Source organism: Acanthaster planci, linkage group LG12 (genome assembly GCF_054643075.1).
Source record: "Acanthaster planci isolate LZ-2023a linkage group LG12, COTS_SCS, whole genome shotgun sequence".
NCBI classification, from domain to species: Eukaryota; Metazoa; Echinodermata; class Asteroidea; order Valvatida; family Acanthasteridae; genus Acanthaster; species Acanthaster planci.
In genome coordinates, this window is record NC_141788.1 from 16,757,954 (window position 1) to 16,773,288 (window position 15,335).

Here is a 15,335-nt window from a genome sequence, read left to right on the forward strand (position 1 = left end):
CCCACCAAAACTGGATACGCCGCTGGTCATCCTGTGGGGTGGGGTATCATTGTTCACCGTGCAGTCAACTGTTTTGCAGGCAATGAAGCTTTCATTCGCAGTTTCAGTGTCGAAATTTATCCCCGCATGTAATTTACGTATACCAGAAGGTTCGGGAACTTCGGGAACTTCATCAAGTTAACTGTGTTTTAACCAGAATATGCAAAATGAAAGGATGAAGTTTCTTTGCAACGTTTTTGTATGAAAAATATTTTAATGAGAGTCTTGTGCAGCGAAGTCATTGGCATCGAGCTTTGAGTCGGGGTATGGAATTTTTAACCGTCAAAGAATCCTTGTCAACCCCAAAATAAAGGCAGTAATCCTGTTCCTGAAGTATTGAAGCTATCAATCCCGAAAAAAATGGCAGCTTCTCCAGGGGTATCTTGCGCCCCGCCCCCCCCCCCTCGCTGGATATACCAATGTCTTTGGTAGAAGGGAATGTGCATGATATTGCACGGCTCACAGAAGAGTCAAGGTATGCGATGAATTATTGGCAATCTATTCGTGGAGCTGAGAAAATAGTTTTCTATAGTATACAATGTAATGGTGGTCTTCGGCTTCTGTATTAAGAGTAATTTGTACTTCGTGGAAAACCCAAGGGAGTGGAGCTGTATGGAAGTGGTTGTTATATTTTTTGAATATTAATATCACATGAAAAGGTCGTGTATGTTGACTGATGTCTTCCTCGGTTAAACCTGATATTCTCTTAAAATGTACAAATGACGCAGCGTTATATTCCATGCTTCTACGAATCGGAGAAGCTCTTCCAAAACACAATGGGTCATTGTTTGGTTGGATTGCTTTATAGATAGTCACGGCAGTGCGTGCAGTGCGTGTATTAAACGACCGTCCGGCTGACGTTGTGCATCACCCAACAACCTTGATATTGATTGGATGGTTCTGCCTACCACCAGACGTTCAGTCCCTCCACCGCGGGGGAAATAATAACAGCGATGATAACGGGCTGCTTGGTTACGTTGCCATGGGGACCAGATGCATAAAAATTGGTAACAAAAGGCCAGCATCACCATTTTGCTCTCTGGTTCCACAGTGGACGGAGCTTGTAGGTGTTTGTCTGTTAGCGGAGACAAAATATCCTTATTTTTGACAAAGTATACGCAACCGCCCGAATTGTCTCATTTGGGAGTAGCGTATAAAGGGCGTGTCTTCTGAAGAGATCGGAATTCCTTAGACAGAAATTGGCGGGGAGATGGATCGTTCGACTCGCAGAAAGTTACTGGAGTCCTTCAAGGAGGAGGTGGGCCAGACGGTCGACGCCGAGAAGGTGGCCCGGGAGCTGTACGAGAGGGGCAGCATCAGCGAAGAGATCCGCGACCTAATCCTGAAGCAGCGGACGAACAAGGACAAGGCCAACAAGCTTATGGATGTGATGAAGATCTCCAAGACCAGCAACTACGAGGCTTTCTGTGAAACACTCCGAGAGCAAGGACACGACAAGCTGGCACAGCAACTGTTGAAACCCGAGGAGCGACCCAGCGCCGGCCCCAAGCGCAAGACTAAAACAGCAGGGGGTGAGTACGCGTTGATTTCAAGGGCTCAGTGAAAAATGTCGAAGACAAAAAAACAAGAAACCTTGAGATGGATTGTCTTTAAAATATCCGGAAACCCAACAAGTTCAAAAGATTGAAATACTGTTTATGGATGCTCGACAATGTCATAAAGGAAAGAAAATTTTTAGCAAAATATATTTGTTATCAATTTTCATATTTTGGGGAGCCAACAATGACGTAATTAAGGATTAAATATGCCGAGAGTCGCTCTTGACGCGTATACGGATTAACACAAAGACAGCTGTTTGCGAATAGAACTCCTTCACTGATATCCCCCATTGATCTTTAGTTTAATTTGAGGTTCATCACGACAGGTACGTTTGTGAATTCATTACTGTTATAGTTGACCTTATTGAGCGAGGTCTTCTTTTTTTTAACTACGCGTGAGAGTTCCCACGGATAATCAATGAAGAACGATGCTGGAATCATTTCGGTTTAATTGGAAATGGCATTTCATCATTTTTACATACCTTAATCGTAATATTAAGTCTGGTTTTTGAATGTGATATCCACATTTCCGACTTGAAACAGAAATATTCCAAATATGGCCCCAAACTGACTTTTTTTCATTTGATAGTCTGGTTTAGCTCCAGTTACAAAATGAAAAATAATGTAATAAACTATGAGAAAGTACACCCGTGGAAATGGCTTTTTACGAATTATCTGAGAAACTTTGCAAATCGTCTTACAACATACCACTTTTCCTTCTATGTTGTTTTTACTGTGCTGGCTCAAAAAGTGGGCTTTTCAATTAAATAATTTGAACAAAATATTCTTCTCGGGAAGTAAGTTGTGTCATTTTAAAGTTTGTTCCCCTGAAACAGTCTCGAGCAGTTTAATACGAATGTTTAAACTGACCAATTAAAAAAGAAAGAAAAGAAAACTGATTGATCTTTCAAAAAAAAAATTACACGCAACTGCCTGGTTGTGCGCGCACATACATACGTGTACATGTCGGAGTATCAACATGCATAGAACATATTATCCTCTGGATCGAAAACCGCATGATGCATTACACTACATATATAATGTATCAGTAGGGCGTGCCCAGGATTATTGGGGAATGGGGCTATATAGGGGTTCGGAGGTCATGCTCCTAAAAAAAAAAAAAATTAAAAAGGACATCAAACCCCGCAACTTGGTACCTTGGTACCATGGGCGGACTGCGCGAGGGTTCCGGAAGCTCACTGCGTGCCCTTATACTTTCAGGCTCTATTAATTTTAAGTCAAATTTGTACTTTCGTATATGCGGCAGCATAGATCTACAGTAACCTGTTAATTAATCACAGTCATGGCTCTCGCAACACTATCCCAACTTCTTGGAAATTAAAGCTTATCTTTTTTCCCCCTGAAATCTGTAAATCACTTATTCTCCTCGGGTACTGTTTATTTTTAATGTGGAGACCGGAGAGACGATGGACATGTTGCGGTATTTACGGTCTCCAACCTGTTGCTCCGACCTCCAGTGATGAATGGGAAAAATTAACCGTCATAAGCATGCAACTTAGCTTGCAAACCTGTGGTGCAACAGCTTCGGTAATGCAAATAAAAAAAATTCCAGCACAATCGTTATTTTTTTGAAACTAAGGTTTACGGGCGCCGAAACGGAGACATGCTTTAAGTTCGAATAATCCTGGACCGTTAAATTCACTTGCACGACAAAATAAATTAAGTGGCACAAAACATACTTTGGCTAGTGTAATCAGTCATCTCCCCTCCGCTTTCATGAGGTCAGCACATTTTCTGGATATAATTGATCTGCAATGCCATTTTACTTTTCCTGTAGCTTGGGTCATCCCGAATGCAATATGAGAAATGAAAACGACGGAGCGCTAAAACTTGATTGATTTTAGAAAGCCAAAAACGCGTTATTTTGCGGACGAAAAGCCGGCAACAGAGGTTTAGATGTTTGGTGAGAGATCGGTTTGAAGCTTTGCTGCATGCTTTTGTAAGAATTTCGTGGTGTTGAGTGTAAATTAACGATTTTATTCTATTAGGAGTCATTACGTAAGTAAAACACACACCCTTAGATAACAGATGAAAGCCGTCTGATGCACGCATGCCCATGGGCCCACGCACACGTACTACGTCATAGTATCGAGCGCGCACTAGTTCAGTCGGACCATAAAGTGTGATTTGCCATTCAGCCTTGTTCCCACGCGTACGATCTTGCCGCAGCCCATGGAGTCGAGTTCTCCCGCTCTGCAGTCACAGATATTGACCCCGACCGCCCTTGCCTCAAGGCGATTCATTATAACACTATATGCAGGGCTTTCTCGATGAAGAAATTTGCTATTTACAATTACCCTTCCAAGAATTTATGACGCGCGGATCTTAAGTTGTGTAACTTTCCTTATACAAAATATCCATGGAGTCACATTTTGTGATCGTTGAAGGAGATGTTGAAGTAAAATTGGTTATTTCACAACAAAGTGGTCCACGTTGCTAATTTTAATTAATAACTTGCAACAATCTCTGTCACTGTTGTTGAATAAATTCACGGTTAACACATTGCCATAGGTTTTGTTTCAACTGTCAAGTCGCTGACCCTTACCCCCAGTTGGTGACCCTCTCTAGCAATGAGCTTATTAAGGATTGCACCCAAAGAATATTCACTAAACCTAATGAGAAGGAGTACACGGTATTTGACGTCTACACAAGATATTTTGACGATTGAGATGAAAATAATTCTTTCAGTGACCACTGCTTATTGGATCGGCCACTGTGCCACGGATATTGCACACTCTCGTTGATCACCATTCGATGTTTATTGAAAACCAATTATGTTAATTGGTTCTGCCCAGGAATGCAAAACATGGAAATGAGCGGTTGCACGCAAAATTGGAAACTACTCTCCATTAGAAACCTCTTAGGTCTAATCATTCATAATTCATAAATGAAAAGGGGCAAATGGAATTCAAAATGATAAGTAGTACAACCAGCCTTTACTTCCATGTTCATTGGTAAAACAGTCTCTTTTTGACTTCAAATGCATGCGTAAAAGTAAGCTTTGTCACAGAATGGCAAATTTCCACTTTCCGTGGAATTGACACGACACTACCTATTAAACTTAAGTAAATCCCAGGCCTTTTCGTGCAGCTTACGAGGGGATCTGGACAGATCATTCCGAGAGTAAAGGTCGTTTCTCACTAAGCGCCAAAGTGAACACAGACGCGATTTGTGACATCAGAGCAAATATTCGAGCTACTTTAAAGCGAAATTTTGATGCAAATCTCTTTGGACGTCAAATTCGCCTTGGTTTCACATCCGGCCGTTGTATGAACAGACCTTAAGACTTTTTTGTTCACCATGTGTAGATATCAAACGGAAACCATCTAGTGCAAGGGCTGACAGCTACGCGGACGTGTTCAAGAGCTGCCGTAACTGTTTCATCAGCGACGTGGCCGCCGACCCGACACGACTGGTCAAACACTTGGAGGCTGGCGGTACGGGCAAACGGATGATACTCTCTAGCGCCACCAAGCGGCAGGTGGAGCTGGAGCCCGAGGCCGAGGCCAAGGCGCAGATTCTGTTTGAGGCCATTCTGCCGCAGATCAACGAGTACGGTCCCTTTTTCGAGCTGGTGCAGATTCTACGGGAACCATTCCAGCACCTGTCCAACCAACTCTGGGAACAGCTGAAGAACATCGTTGTGCCACCACACAAAAGTACGCCAACCTTTCTTTAAGTTTTATGTATGAAAGTAAAATTATTATTTTTGTGCTATTTATTTTTTATCCTCAGAGGCAAAGCAGGGGACCCCTTTTTAAGGGCATTTTACGCATCCACGCGTTTCACTAATCCCCTTTGAATTTGTATCAATACTATGAAGAAGGTATATTAAGTAAATTCGATATAGGCCTGTCTTACTAACAAAAATCAACATCCGCAACAGAATCCTCTAGACACCCTAGAGCAATGGAGACCTTTTACTTAATTCGTAGCCTTTCTGTCTCTTCATAGGTAGTACCAGCGTAGGTCGTAGTAAGCACAGCGCTGGAAGCCAACACTCGTCACTGCCAGGCTCACCCGGAAGTCTGCGGGGCTCACCCCAATCAGCTGGTGTGGGGCCCTCAAACGACGTCATGAAGTCCCTGACAAATCTCCAGTCGGATCTGACCGAGTCGCAAAGCGACAGCCTGAAGCAGTCCCTGCAGTTGGAGAGATGCATTCAGGCGACAGCCGAGGCCAACAATGCCATCAAGAAGCTAAAAATTCAATTGCGTCTGTCTGAGGAGGAGCGGGACGCTGCTGTCTCGCAGGCCGAGGCAGCCCGGCAACAGGCCGCCGAGGCACGCCAGCTACTGGAGACCGGACTCGCCGAGGCAGAAGCAGAGCGCAAGAAACTCGAAGACCAGCAACGCAAGTGGGAAGGCCAAATACGAAGACGCATGTCCATTCTGGAGCAGAAGGAGACGTACCTTGCCTCCAAGGAGGCAGAGCTGAGGCGACGCGAGGAGGAGCAGAAGCAGCGCAACCAACTTCAGCGGCGTCAGCAAGATTCACTGGAGAAGAGGGGCTTCGATGCGGCTCGTCGAGGAGAAAGACAAGACATGCGAAGCGCTGAGTACCACGTCCGCCAAGAGAGGATGAAGGAGAGAGAAAACAACCTGGAGATGAACGAATCGCAGATCTCGGAGAGAGAAGAGGAAGTTGCTCGAAAGGAGGGCGCCCTGAAAAAGAAGGAGATCGATTTGCGCCGCAGAGAAATGGAAACCATTCGTCTGGAGGAGCAGATAAAACTGATGCAGGCATCTCAGCGTAAGACGGCAGCCCAACTCAAGCAGAAAGAACAGTCCGTCGCCCAGGCAGAAGAAGACGTCAAAATCATTGGCGAAAACCTAAATCAACGCGAGGAAAAACTGAGAGAGAAAGAGAAACGGCTCAACGTGAAGATGCTGCAAGTCAAGGAGCAGGAGGAGGACTTGCACCAGCAGAAGAGAAGCATTGACAAGAAAGAGAAACAGGTGCAGGATGCAGAAACCGAGCTGCGAGAATGGGGGACGGAGCTAGAGAACAAATCCCAGGAAATGAGTAACATGAAATCCGAAGCGGACATCAAAGAAGAGGAGCTCAACCAAAGAGAAGAGGAAATAATGATCAAGAAGAAAGAGCTGGATAGCCTGCAAGATGTCCTGGACCATCGTCTGCAGGCGCAGGAGAGGATGGAGCGCGCCTTGCGGATGATCGAGGTGGAGCAGATTCGCCGAGATAAAGAAATACTCAACCGGGAGGCTGAGTACTTCCACCTGAGTTATCCCTCTCAGAAAAAAATAGAAGAGATTGCGGATCGGTTGGAGGAGCTGGACAAGAAAGACGGAGAGCTGAAGAAACGCGAGGAGCTCCTCAGCTGGATCGAAGTGGAACAGCAGCGCCGCGAGGTGGAGCTGAAGAAACAGATGCTGTTGGCCGAGCGAGCGCGCCGGGAGGCGGAGGTTGCCGGCGATGAGGCCGGCGATGATAACGACGGTCAGCGCATCGAGGCCGAATCAGTGCCCCCGAGCGAGGTTAGCCTCCAGCTGGACGCCGACCCAGAGCCGGAGATTTTTGGCTACGAAGTGGTGCTCAAGGGAGCCCGCTACGCCAAACGCGGCAGCAAGGCGTCCTTCGAGATGAAGGTTGCGGGGCTGCAGACGGTGGGGGCCTTCAAAAACATCTTGGAGACGGAGGAAGGGATACCTGCCAGCTGGCAGAGTCTCTTCCTGAACGGACAGCAACTGGATGATAGCATGACACTACCGAGCAGCAGTAGCCCGGGAGGGTTACAAAAGATCGAACTGAGACTGTCTGCACCTCAAGTAAAGGAAAGAGACGTTCTCAAACTCAGGGTAAAATTTCACTGCAACTTTCTTTTAGTCGAAAAAAGTTTGAAACAATTCGCAACCCCTTCCAGAAAAGTGTTGGGGTGCCCGTAAAAAGGTTTAAATTCTATGTTTCCTTTTTTGAATGTGGAACTTGAGTCAAGTTGCCATTTTAGGAATAGATAAATTTCGAGCTTTTTATAAAGATGGAGCAAAGAACTTGGGTCAGGAAGGACACAAAAACGAGAAGCTATACAATGGAATGTACTTCAAAACATGAAATGAAGTTTTCAAGAATCCCTCTCGTTCAAAAATCGTTTTTTACATAATTCGTTTGTTGAAAGCTAGCTAGAAACACGCACATTTTCCGATAAATAGACTACTGTCCATGTAAAATAATTTTGAGTTTTCCCAGATAACTTACCCTAAAAAAAGTGGAATTTAAAGAAACAGGATGTAATACGGACGTTGACAAGTTTTTCGCCACTTGTCGGGTTCAACTTAGGTACGGAGCTGCAACGGCCCTACCCACACCATCGAGTTCTCGCAGGAGGACACCGTGGCCCTGGCCAAGACGCGCATCTACAAGTACACCGGCACCCCGCCCCACCAGCAGCTGCTAGCCTACAAGGAAGTGCTCCTGGAGAACCACGCCCCTCTGCAGCTCTACTCCATCCGCAAGAACGCCACCTTGGATCTGAGGTTGCGCTTCACGGTGATTGCGCAGCTGTCCAGCAACCAGCAGCTGGCCATCACAGCCGACGAAGTCAACACCATAGCCAACATCAAAGCTAACATCTTCGAGAAGACCAAGCTGCCACTCGACAACATGAAGGTGCGTCTCCAGAATGTGCTTTTAAACCTGTCTCTAGAAGGGTGTTTGTGTCTGGCCAGAGATCCGCTGAAACACCAAGACATTAAGCATAGCTGAAAACGTCTCTTGCATATCGGCGCGTATTCAATGAAAATTCTATACAGGCAAAGTAATAACCTTTGACAGTAAAGTTTTCTTGCACGGCAATGAAAATGGAGGGTAAGGAAAAGCTCTAAAGTATCAAAAGATAACCAGAAGTATGGGCCTTGCATCGCTTAAATTAACCGAGCCAAAGTCTGATGAAAATGTTTTTCTTATTGGTTTTTGTTCCCAGATATCATATAGAGGCAAGCAGCTGGAGGATCACCGCACTCTCGCTCATTACAACATCGAAGAGGGCACTGTTCTACTCGTCAGTTGCTCCCTCGTCATCAAGATGCACGCCACCAACACCGACATCGGCCTGGACGTGGAGCCAGGGGCCACTGTGCAGCAGCTCAAGCAGCTCCTGGCGCGCCGCAAGAATCTCAGTGCCGACCGCATGTACATCGTCTGCGGAGACCAGATCCTCAACGACGACCAGGACGTAACCGAGGTGGTGCGCAACGGGAAGGAGCTTGGCATGCACGTGGGCAACGTACTGGTCATGTCCTCGTCCGGGCAGATCGTGCACAGCGACACGGAGGCGCAGCAAGGCGGGGACCAGACAGACCGATCCCTGGATCTGAGCGTGTCGGGATCGCTGAATTTTGCTCAGACTGCGCGCTAAGTTGAGACGAATCCAGCGACGTTTCACCAGACATTCCCGAACCTCCCCTCCCCATACTTGGCGTTTGCATGGCTGCCATCTTATAGGCCAGTGCTTTTTGTTCCACAGGGTTTGCACAAAGGATGCTTCCCTGTGGACCAAAGAACTGCTCTGCAAGATGGCTACCACGCAAAGCCTCTATCCGGTTCATATTATGTATGACGTCATTTCATTTAAACCACGCCCACTGCACATACAGTTAGGCGACATGGAACCGACAGTTAACCCACAACTTGTTCAACCGTGTTTGTCTAACGGGAGCCTGCAATCAGCAGTGCATCTGCTTGTATGACGAAGTCACGTACGAACCGGATAGACGGCAAACATTCACTCTTGCGTGCAAAGTACCCTTCAGTTTTTCAGTTAAACCACAAAACGTTTGGATTCGGGGTTGAAGCGGTCAGAACATGGCATGCTCGGAATAACCATCGCCAACTTGATTAAACTCAGTGTAAATCAAGACGACGATAAAATATAGGGGCTCCAAAATAACACCAGCGGTGCAATTTCCATGCGTACGTTGGAAATAAATGTTATGTTAAGTGCGTGATTTAGCCTCAATGCAGACTGTTTATACGGTAGTGTAACGGTTGCATCACATCTCCCGATAATAACAGTTAAAATTTCAGCTGTTTTGTTAGTACAAACCTTTTTGATTGTGAAACAGCCCTGATCTTCGTCAAGCTTTTTCAATGCAGGCATCTCAGATATGTCGCTGGAATCAACGAGGTTCTTGACAAATCCTCTTGAGCTATGACAAAATGTAACTGGATTTGGATTGTGCGTTTCTGCCAGGTTTCAAGTCCATTACTTGGAACTTGCATACTACATAATTATATGTGTACAGAATAAATGTAGATGCATAAATCGAACAAAAGGGTAAAAAGAGAGAGTATTTTAAAAAGTGCAATTAAACAATTTTAATAATGTATTAAAATAATTATTATGTTATTGTACATTTGAAAATTAGGCTAATCAGTATCTGAATTTCTCTGAACTTTTTACATTGTTTACAATATTTTTTGGATATCGGAGAGTTCTCTGTACAGGGTAGCCGTCGAAAACAAAGTTACAAGTCTGAGAGTGCTATGAGAACACGCATGCGCAGTTCAAACTACGAAAATAGAGTGGCTATAGGCTTGCGCGAAACTTAAACACAAAAAGGGAAAATTGACGGTCCTTCATAATATGCCTTTTTAAAACTTCCGTAATAGCGGCTGCTCTAGTTTGTTGAAGTTGTATTCATGTATAGAGAACACATCGCCCCAAATATAATTATGAACTGGCAATTGGCAATTTTTTTCTCAAATACTTTTAAACTATAGCATGAAAACAGGTGAAAAATGTTCCCTGTTTCTATACAGGAAACCGACTGATTAATTAATCCGTTTCTTGAATTTAACTGATTAGTTTTGTAAATGATAAATATCTGTTTCAGTATGATGTCCTCTTTCTTATGACATCAAGAAAACAACTTGTCCGTCACACATGACTAAGCCCAAACTGGCTTAATGGACCGTGTCAGTAATGGCTTTGCACCGGATGCATCACCAGTTTGCAAAGCGGGAAGCGTTTCTAAAAAAAAAAAAGCAGTAATTACCGTACACTGCCAAAATCATTAATTCAAAGACAACCGCAGTTAGGGGCTTATTCCTGCTGCAGCTTAACCCCCAGTGACCTTCAATATGCCCCCCCCCCCCGCATTTCTTTCAACGAAAACTTCTTCCCTTGTTTTCATCGCTTTTAAATTGGTATAATACACTTTGGACATCCCAGCTAACAGTACGTAATTCTGACAAAAGCCATCTCTGGACGGTATGAATTTAACACCAAAACAGCAATTTGGTGCAAAGCCATTTTGACTTGGTCCATTAAACAACTTCGTGCAGTCATCTGTGACTGAAAGTTGGATTTCTTGGTGTCATGTAAATGAGGACGTCATGACATAACAGAGCTAGGATGGTTACCATTTACAAAAAAATAATCGCATTCAAGAAACAAACAAAATTATATCGGTTTCCTTTTAAAGTCACCCTGTATATTTGGCTTTTTAAGTAAAATATCCAGTTTAGTAATGTTCTTCAATTTTAATCATATTGTTATGTCATATTGTTTTGTCATATTGTTAATTATTTACACCAAAAACCTTGAAGTAATGCCCAAAACACCCCATTTTAACGGTACATAAAATAATGTTGAATATCCCATCCATGTTGGACGCCTGTCGGTTTTAAATACTTAACAAATCCTGTCGACAGGAAGGCCTCAGTTGACTTATCATTTGGATTGAGAGAATGACAGGCTGACTTCTCACTTAAGTTTTCTACACTGTTATCTATTGTGTCTACGACGAAGAAAAAATTCAGAATGATTTATCGACAACTTTCGCTTTCAGAAGAATGAAATGACAGAAATCAAACCTAATTGTGTTCAAACGTGAATCTGTTAGCTTTTACGCCCTTAAAACAGTGGTAAACAATATGTTTTCATTCTTCACCTTTACCTCAGAAAGCTTTGATTTAAAACTGAAGTTATGTGATTGGCTGAAAGCGTGCACGTGTCCTGACATGTGATATTCGTTTTTGAGCAGAGCATTTTAAAAATAAAAAAGATTTATTTCGAGACTGAGGTATATTTTTGTGGGCACAAGAAAGAAAACGTGACTTTAGGATGTTGAGTTTGCATTCTGAAATAGTAAGAACTCCTGGTGTTTGCTGTTTTTTATTGTCATATTTATATATCCAAATGCGTGTCCTGTAATCGAGATATCTTATTTTCTTGACTGATTTATGGAATAGATGTTGTGCTGTATCGAATGGCTCAGAGTGGAATGGAAGGAATATCAAAGTTAAAATCTGGATTTTTCCATTTCACGAGGCAAAGTTGAGTGAAATGGAAAAGTACAGACTTTACCGAGCGATATCCTTTCTCATTTTCACAATAATCATATATAAATTAATCATTTTCACAACTCAAAGCAACTCAATATTTGTTTTGTACAGCTGACATAAAGATCCTCCTCGTCTTGAAAAAGGAATTTAAAATGATTCCAAATGACACAAATAGGGGTTGAGAACCAGTTTTGTTTGTTTTCAATTTTAGCAAATTGTCACTCTTTTAAATAATGCCCTTTACATTTGGCAATGGTGAACCTGGCATAAGTTATTGGCGCGGGATGGAAGGATGACCCCATACAGTCCTATTCACCATTGGCGAATGGGCTTTTTTGAGCCCTGGTGTGAATGGCAACGATAATGATTAATGTGAGTTTCTCCAATTAAAGGACAAGAATCTGTGTGTCAGTCATATAAATAACTGTATAGATGGAGCGGAGTTTATCTTAATTTTGAGGTCTTGTACACGTGACATGCGCACTGTTGGGGTGCGTCACCTGGTAACGGCTTAAAATAAGAATTTGGCTTTGAGGTAAGATAATGACCCTTTTGACGATTTGCCAGACCATATGCGCGTGTGGAACGCACGTGCAGTGCTTACTTTTCCTCATGCAGAGATCTATTTTTAGTACTTTAACTAGCGTCATCATAGACTTGGTACTTAGCTTGGTATTGCACAGCCTTTTGATTCTTTGGAGGAAGTCCGTATGGTAGCGGCCTTGGGAGGGACACGAACTTCAGAAACGAGTCATGTATGTCGGCGCCATGTCGAAGCAAAAGACTATCTCTTTGGCAAAACTCACAATTTTTCTGCACGTGGAGTGAAAATCCCGGATTCCACTGGTACCCTACATGTGTTGTACACATTACCTACATGTGTACAATCTTCTTGCAACAGTACAACCATAACAAACTCAGCATACAAAATAATGTTGGCAAGAATGTACACCATTGTTCAGTTTCGAGCGTGTGTGGAAGTTCACACACCTGGTGCTTCTCCGTGACATCACTACACACCCACAATTTTATTTTAACTTTATTTCATAAAACGGTGTGAGCCGATGTTTCCAGAGAGATCCTGCAGTTGGTTCTACTTTTCATTCAGTTTTGGTAGTCAGTACCACGCACTGGGGAATTAGGGGTTAAGGCGGCCAACCAGCAAAAAGGAGCCATGTTTTGTTCTTTGTGTCAAAATGACGAAAGGCGTCTTTCCACTTTTCTATCTCCCTTCCTTCAAAACGTGTTCAAACCCCCCTAAACTAAAGTCTCCACCCACCCCTCCGCCGAAAAAAATCGCTTTTCCAGAAATTTGGTTCAAGATCCACCGTGGCTCCACCGCGTGATCGAAACTCGAGATAATGTTAACACTTGGCACAAAGGCCTCACATGTTTGCCGAAAGTAAGCCTACTGAATCTCTGCTAAAAGAAATTCAACCAAGGATTCACTTTTGCCAGATCCGTGCATAACTCAGTAACCAGCCACTTTGTGAGCGATAGGTCATTAGATTGAAAAGCCGTATACGCCAGCAAGCCACTAAAAGCAGTGGCCTGTGCAGGTCTTGAAGTGGGGGTGGGGGCTGAAGGGATTTCTTTGTTTCTAAAAACGACCATCCAAATGTTTTCGTGCACGTATTAAGGAAACCTCTCCCCAAAACAGCTGACAGTAATGTTTCTAACGTGCTGGCGCTTTTCATTTCTCAAAAAAAGTACACAATATGCCGGGGGGGGGGGTTAACTCCTTGCCTCTCGCTGGAAACACTACTAAGTTTGAATGTGGTAACTTCGTGCCTTCATAATTATAGTTCTCATACCATGAAAATGACAGAATTCCTCATGAGAATGCAATTCTGTCACTTCCCTGGGAACACTGTGACCATTTCTGTTAAAAAAAGAATCAATATCCGCCTCTCTTTCAAAAAGGAATCACAAACACAAGATAATGAGGATTCACATTTTATAGGGATGTTCATAATGTGCAAAGATGGTCTTTCCTGTGAGCTCCGAGCTGAAGCAAGAGAGGGAGCAATTTTCCTAGTCAGTGGTGTAGTTAGAAATTTACTAGTGAAGGGCATAAGGGGGGCACCAGCATCTTATGGGGGCATCAGCTTTCAGTGGTGTGGTTTGATTGGGGCAAGCTTTTGTTAGCCTTGTTGAATATCCATTCATCCGTTTATTAGTGGGAGGGCACCTGGGGGCACTGGGAATTGGGGGGGGTACGTGTCCCCCAGCCACGGAGGCTTCTTTGGTAGTAACTGCTGGTTCATGAACGACCATGAAACGCAAGCGTCGCATCGCTACCAACAAACTGAACACTCCTGACCAACATGGCTGCTTCTTCTCGGGGCGGTTTATGGCTCAGTAATGCATCGAGAAACGGATAGTTATGATTGTCTTACGCCGTAAAGGAAGCGTCTGCAGGTAAAGAGTACTGATAGGTCTCTAGACTTCTCTTCGTTGTTGCCAGGTTCGAGCAGCCTGGAGTCGGCTTAAAAACCTAACGAGAAGTAGTTGACTATTGGCAGTGGCGTAACTTTTTGAAGGAAATTGGGGGGATAGGGAATTTGGGGAGGATGGCTTGCCTGGCCATGGAAATCTGAAAACCGGGGTGGGGGTGCAATCACCATATGACACAGTACGGGGGGTGGGGATTTTCATCATAATACAGATGTACATCTGTAATATGTATTACATTCCTATACGGAATCTTTCTTCATAATGGCATATTCATGACTTCTTATTGTTTAATAGAAAGTAGGTTTGCGGTAGCACCATGGACGTAGCTCTTTTGTGAGTATTTGCGGATCTTATTATTTTCCGTTTTTTGAGTGCGATTGAATACATTTTGGTTTTGGGAAATCCTAAAAATTGTGTACTGTTACTCTAAATTTATTTTTTTCTCACCACGAAAAGTGGTGCGGGGTGTGATTCAATAGTCCGTCCCCCAGTCAGAACGTTGAGAGATATCATATTCTGCCACCACAACCATCTCTGTGTTAAAATCTCCAGCGTCGTTAAGGGTGAGGTGCCGGTTGTTGGTACCGATACACGTACAAGCCTGAGGCAGAATCGAAACGAATAATCATCGTTTTAGACCATGCCTCTTTTACGCCCTCCGCGTCTGCACGGTGCATGCTGTATTCCAACATTAATAATGTTGGACTTTACAGAAACCTTTTCCTGATGCTGCCCTTGGAATTTGGAATTCACAGGCCATCATTAAAACGGATCAGATTCGACTTTTGGCTTCTCGAAACTCCACAACTTCAAAAGCAAAGTACTGCGACAGCACAGGCCACAGCTCTTCACTCATTATTGTTGTCAGTAATGATCTCTGGGTACCTCCCAGGTCCGAGTCATTTTCTTATTTATAGCTGTTCTGAACAAGAATCGTGACAGTTTGAAAAGCTT

General features: G+C 43.8%; 1 protein-coding gene across 1 annotated transcript; it reads left to right on the forward strand.

Moving 5' to 3' along the window:
- Positions 1-963: 963 nt before the first annotated feature.
- LOC110990590 (uncharacterized) lies at positions 964-12,353 on the forward strand. The gene is made up of 5 exons (XM_022255665.2): positions 964-1,571; positions 4,928-5,278; positions 5,574-7,438; positions 7,917-8,246; positions 8,560-12,353. The coding sequence occupies exons 1-5, from the start codon at positions 1,250-1,252 to the stop codon at positions 8,992-8,994; spliced, it is 3,303 nt and encodes a 1,100-aa protein (XP_022111357.2). The 5' UTR covers positions 964-1,249; the 3' UTR covers positions 8,995-12,353.
- The last annotated feature ends 2,982 nt before the right edge of the window (positions 12,354-15,335 follow it).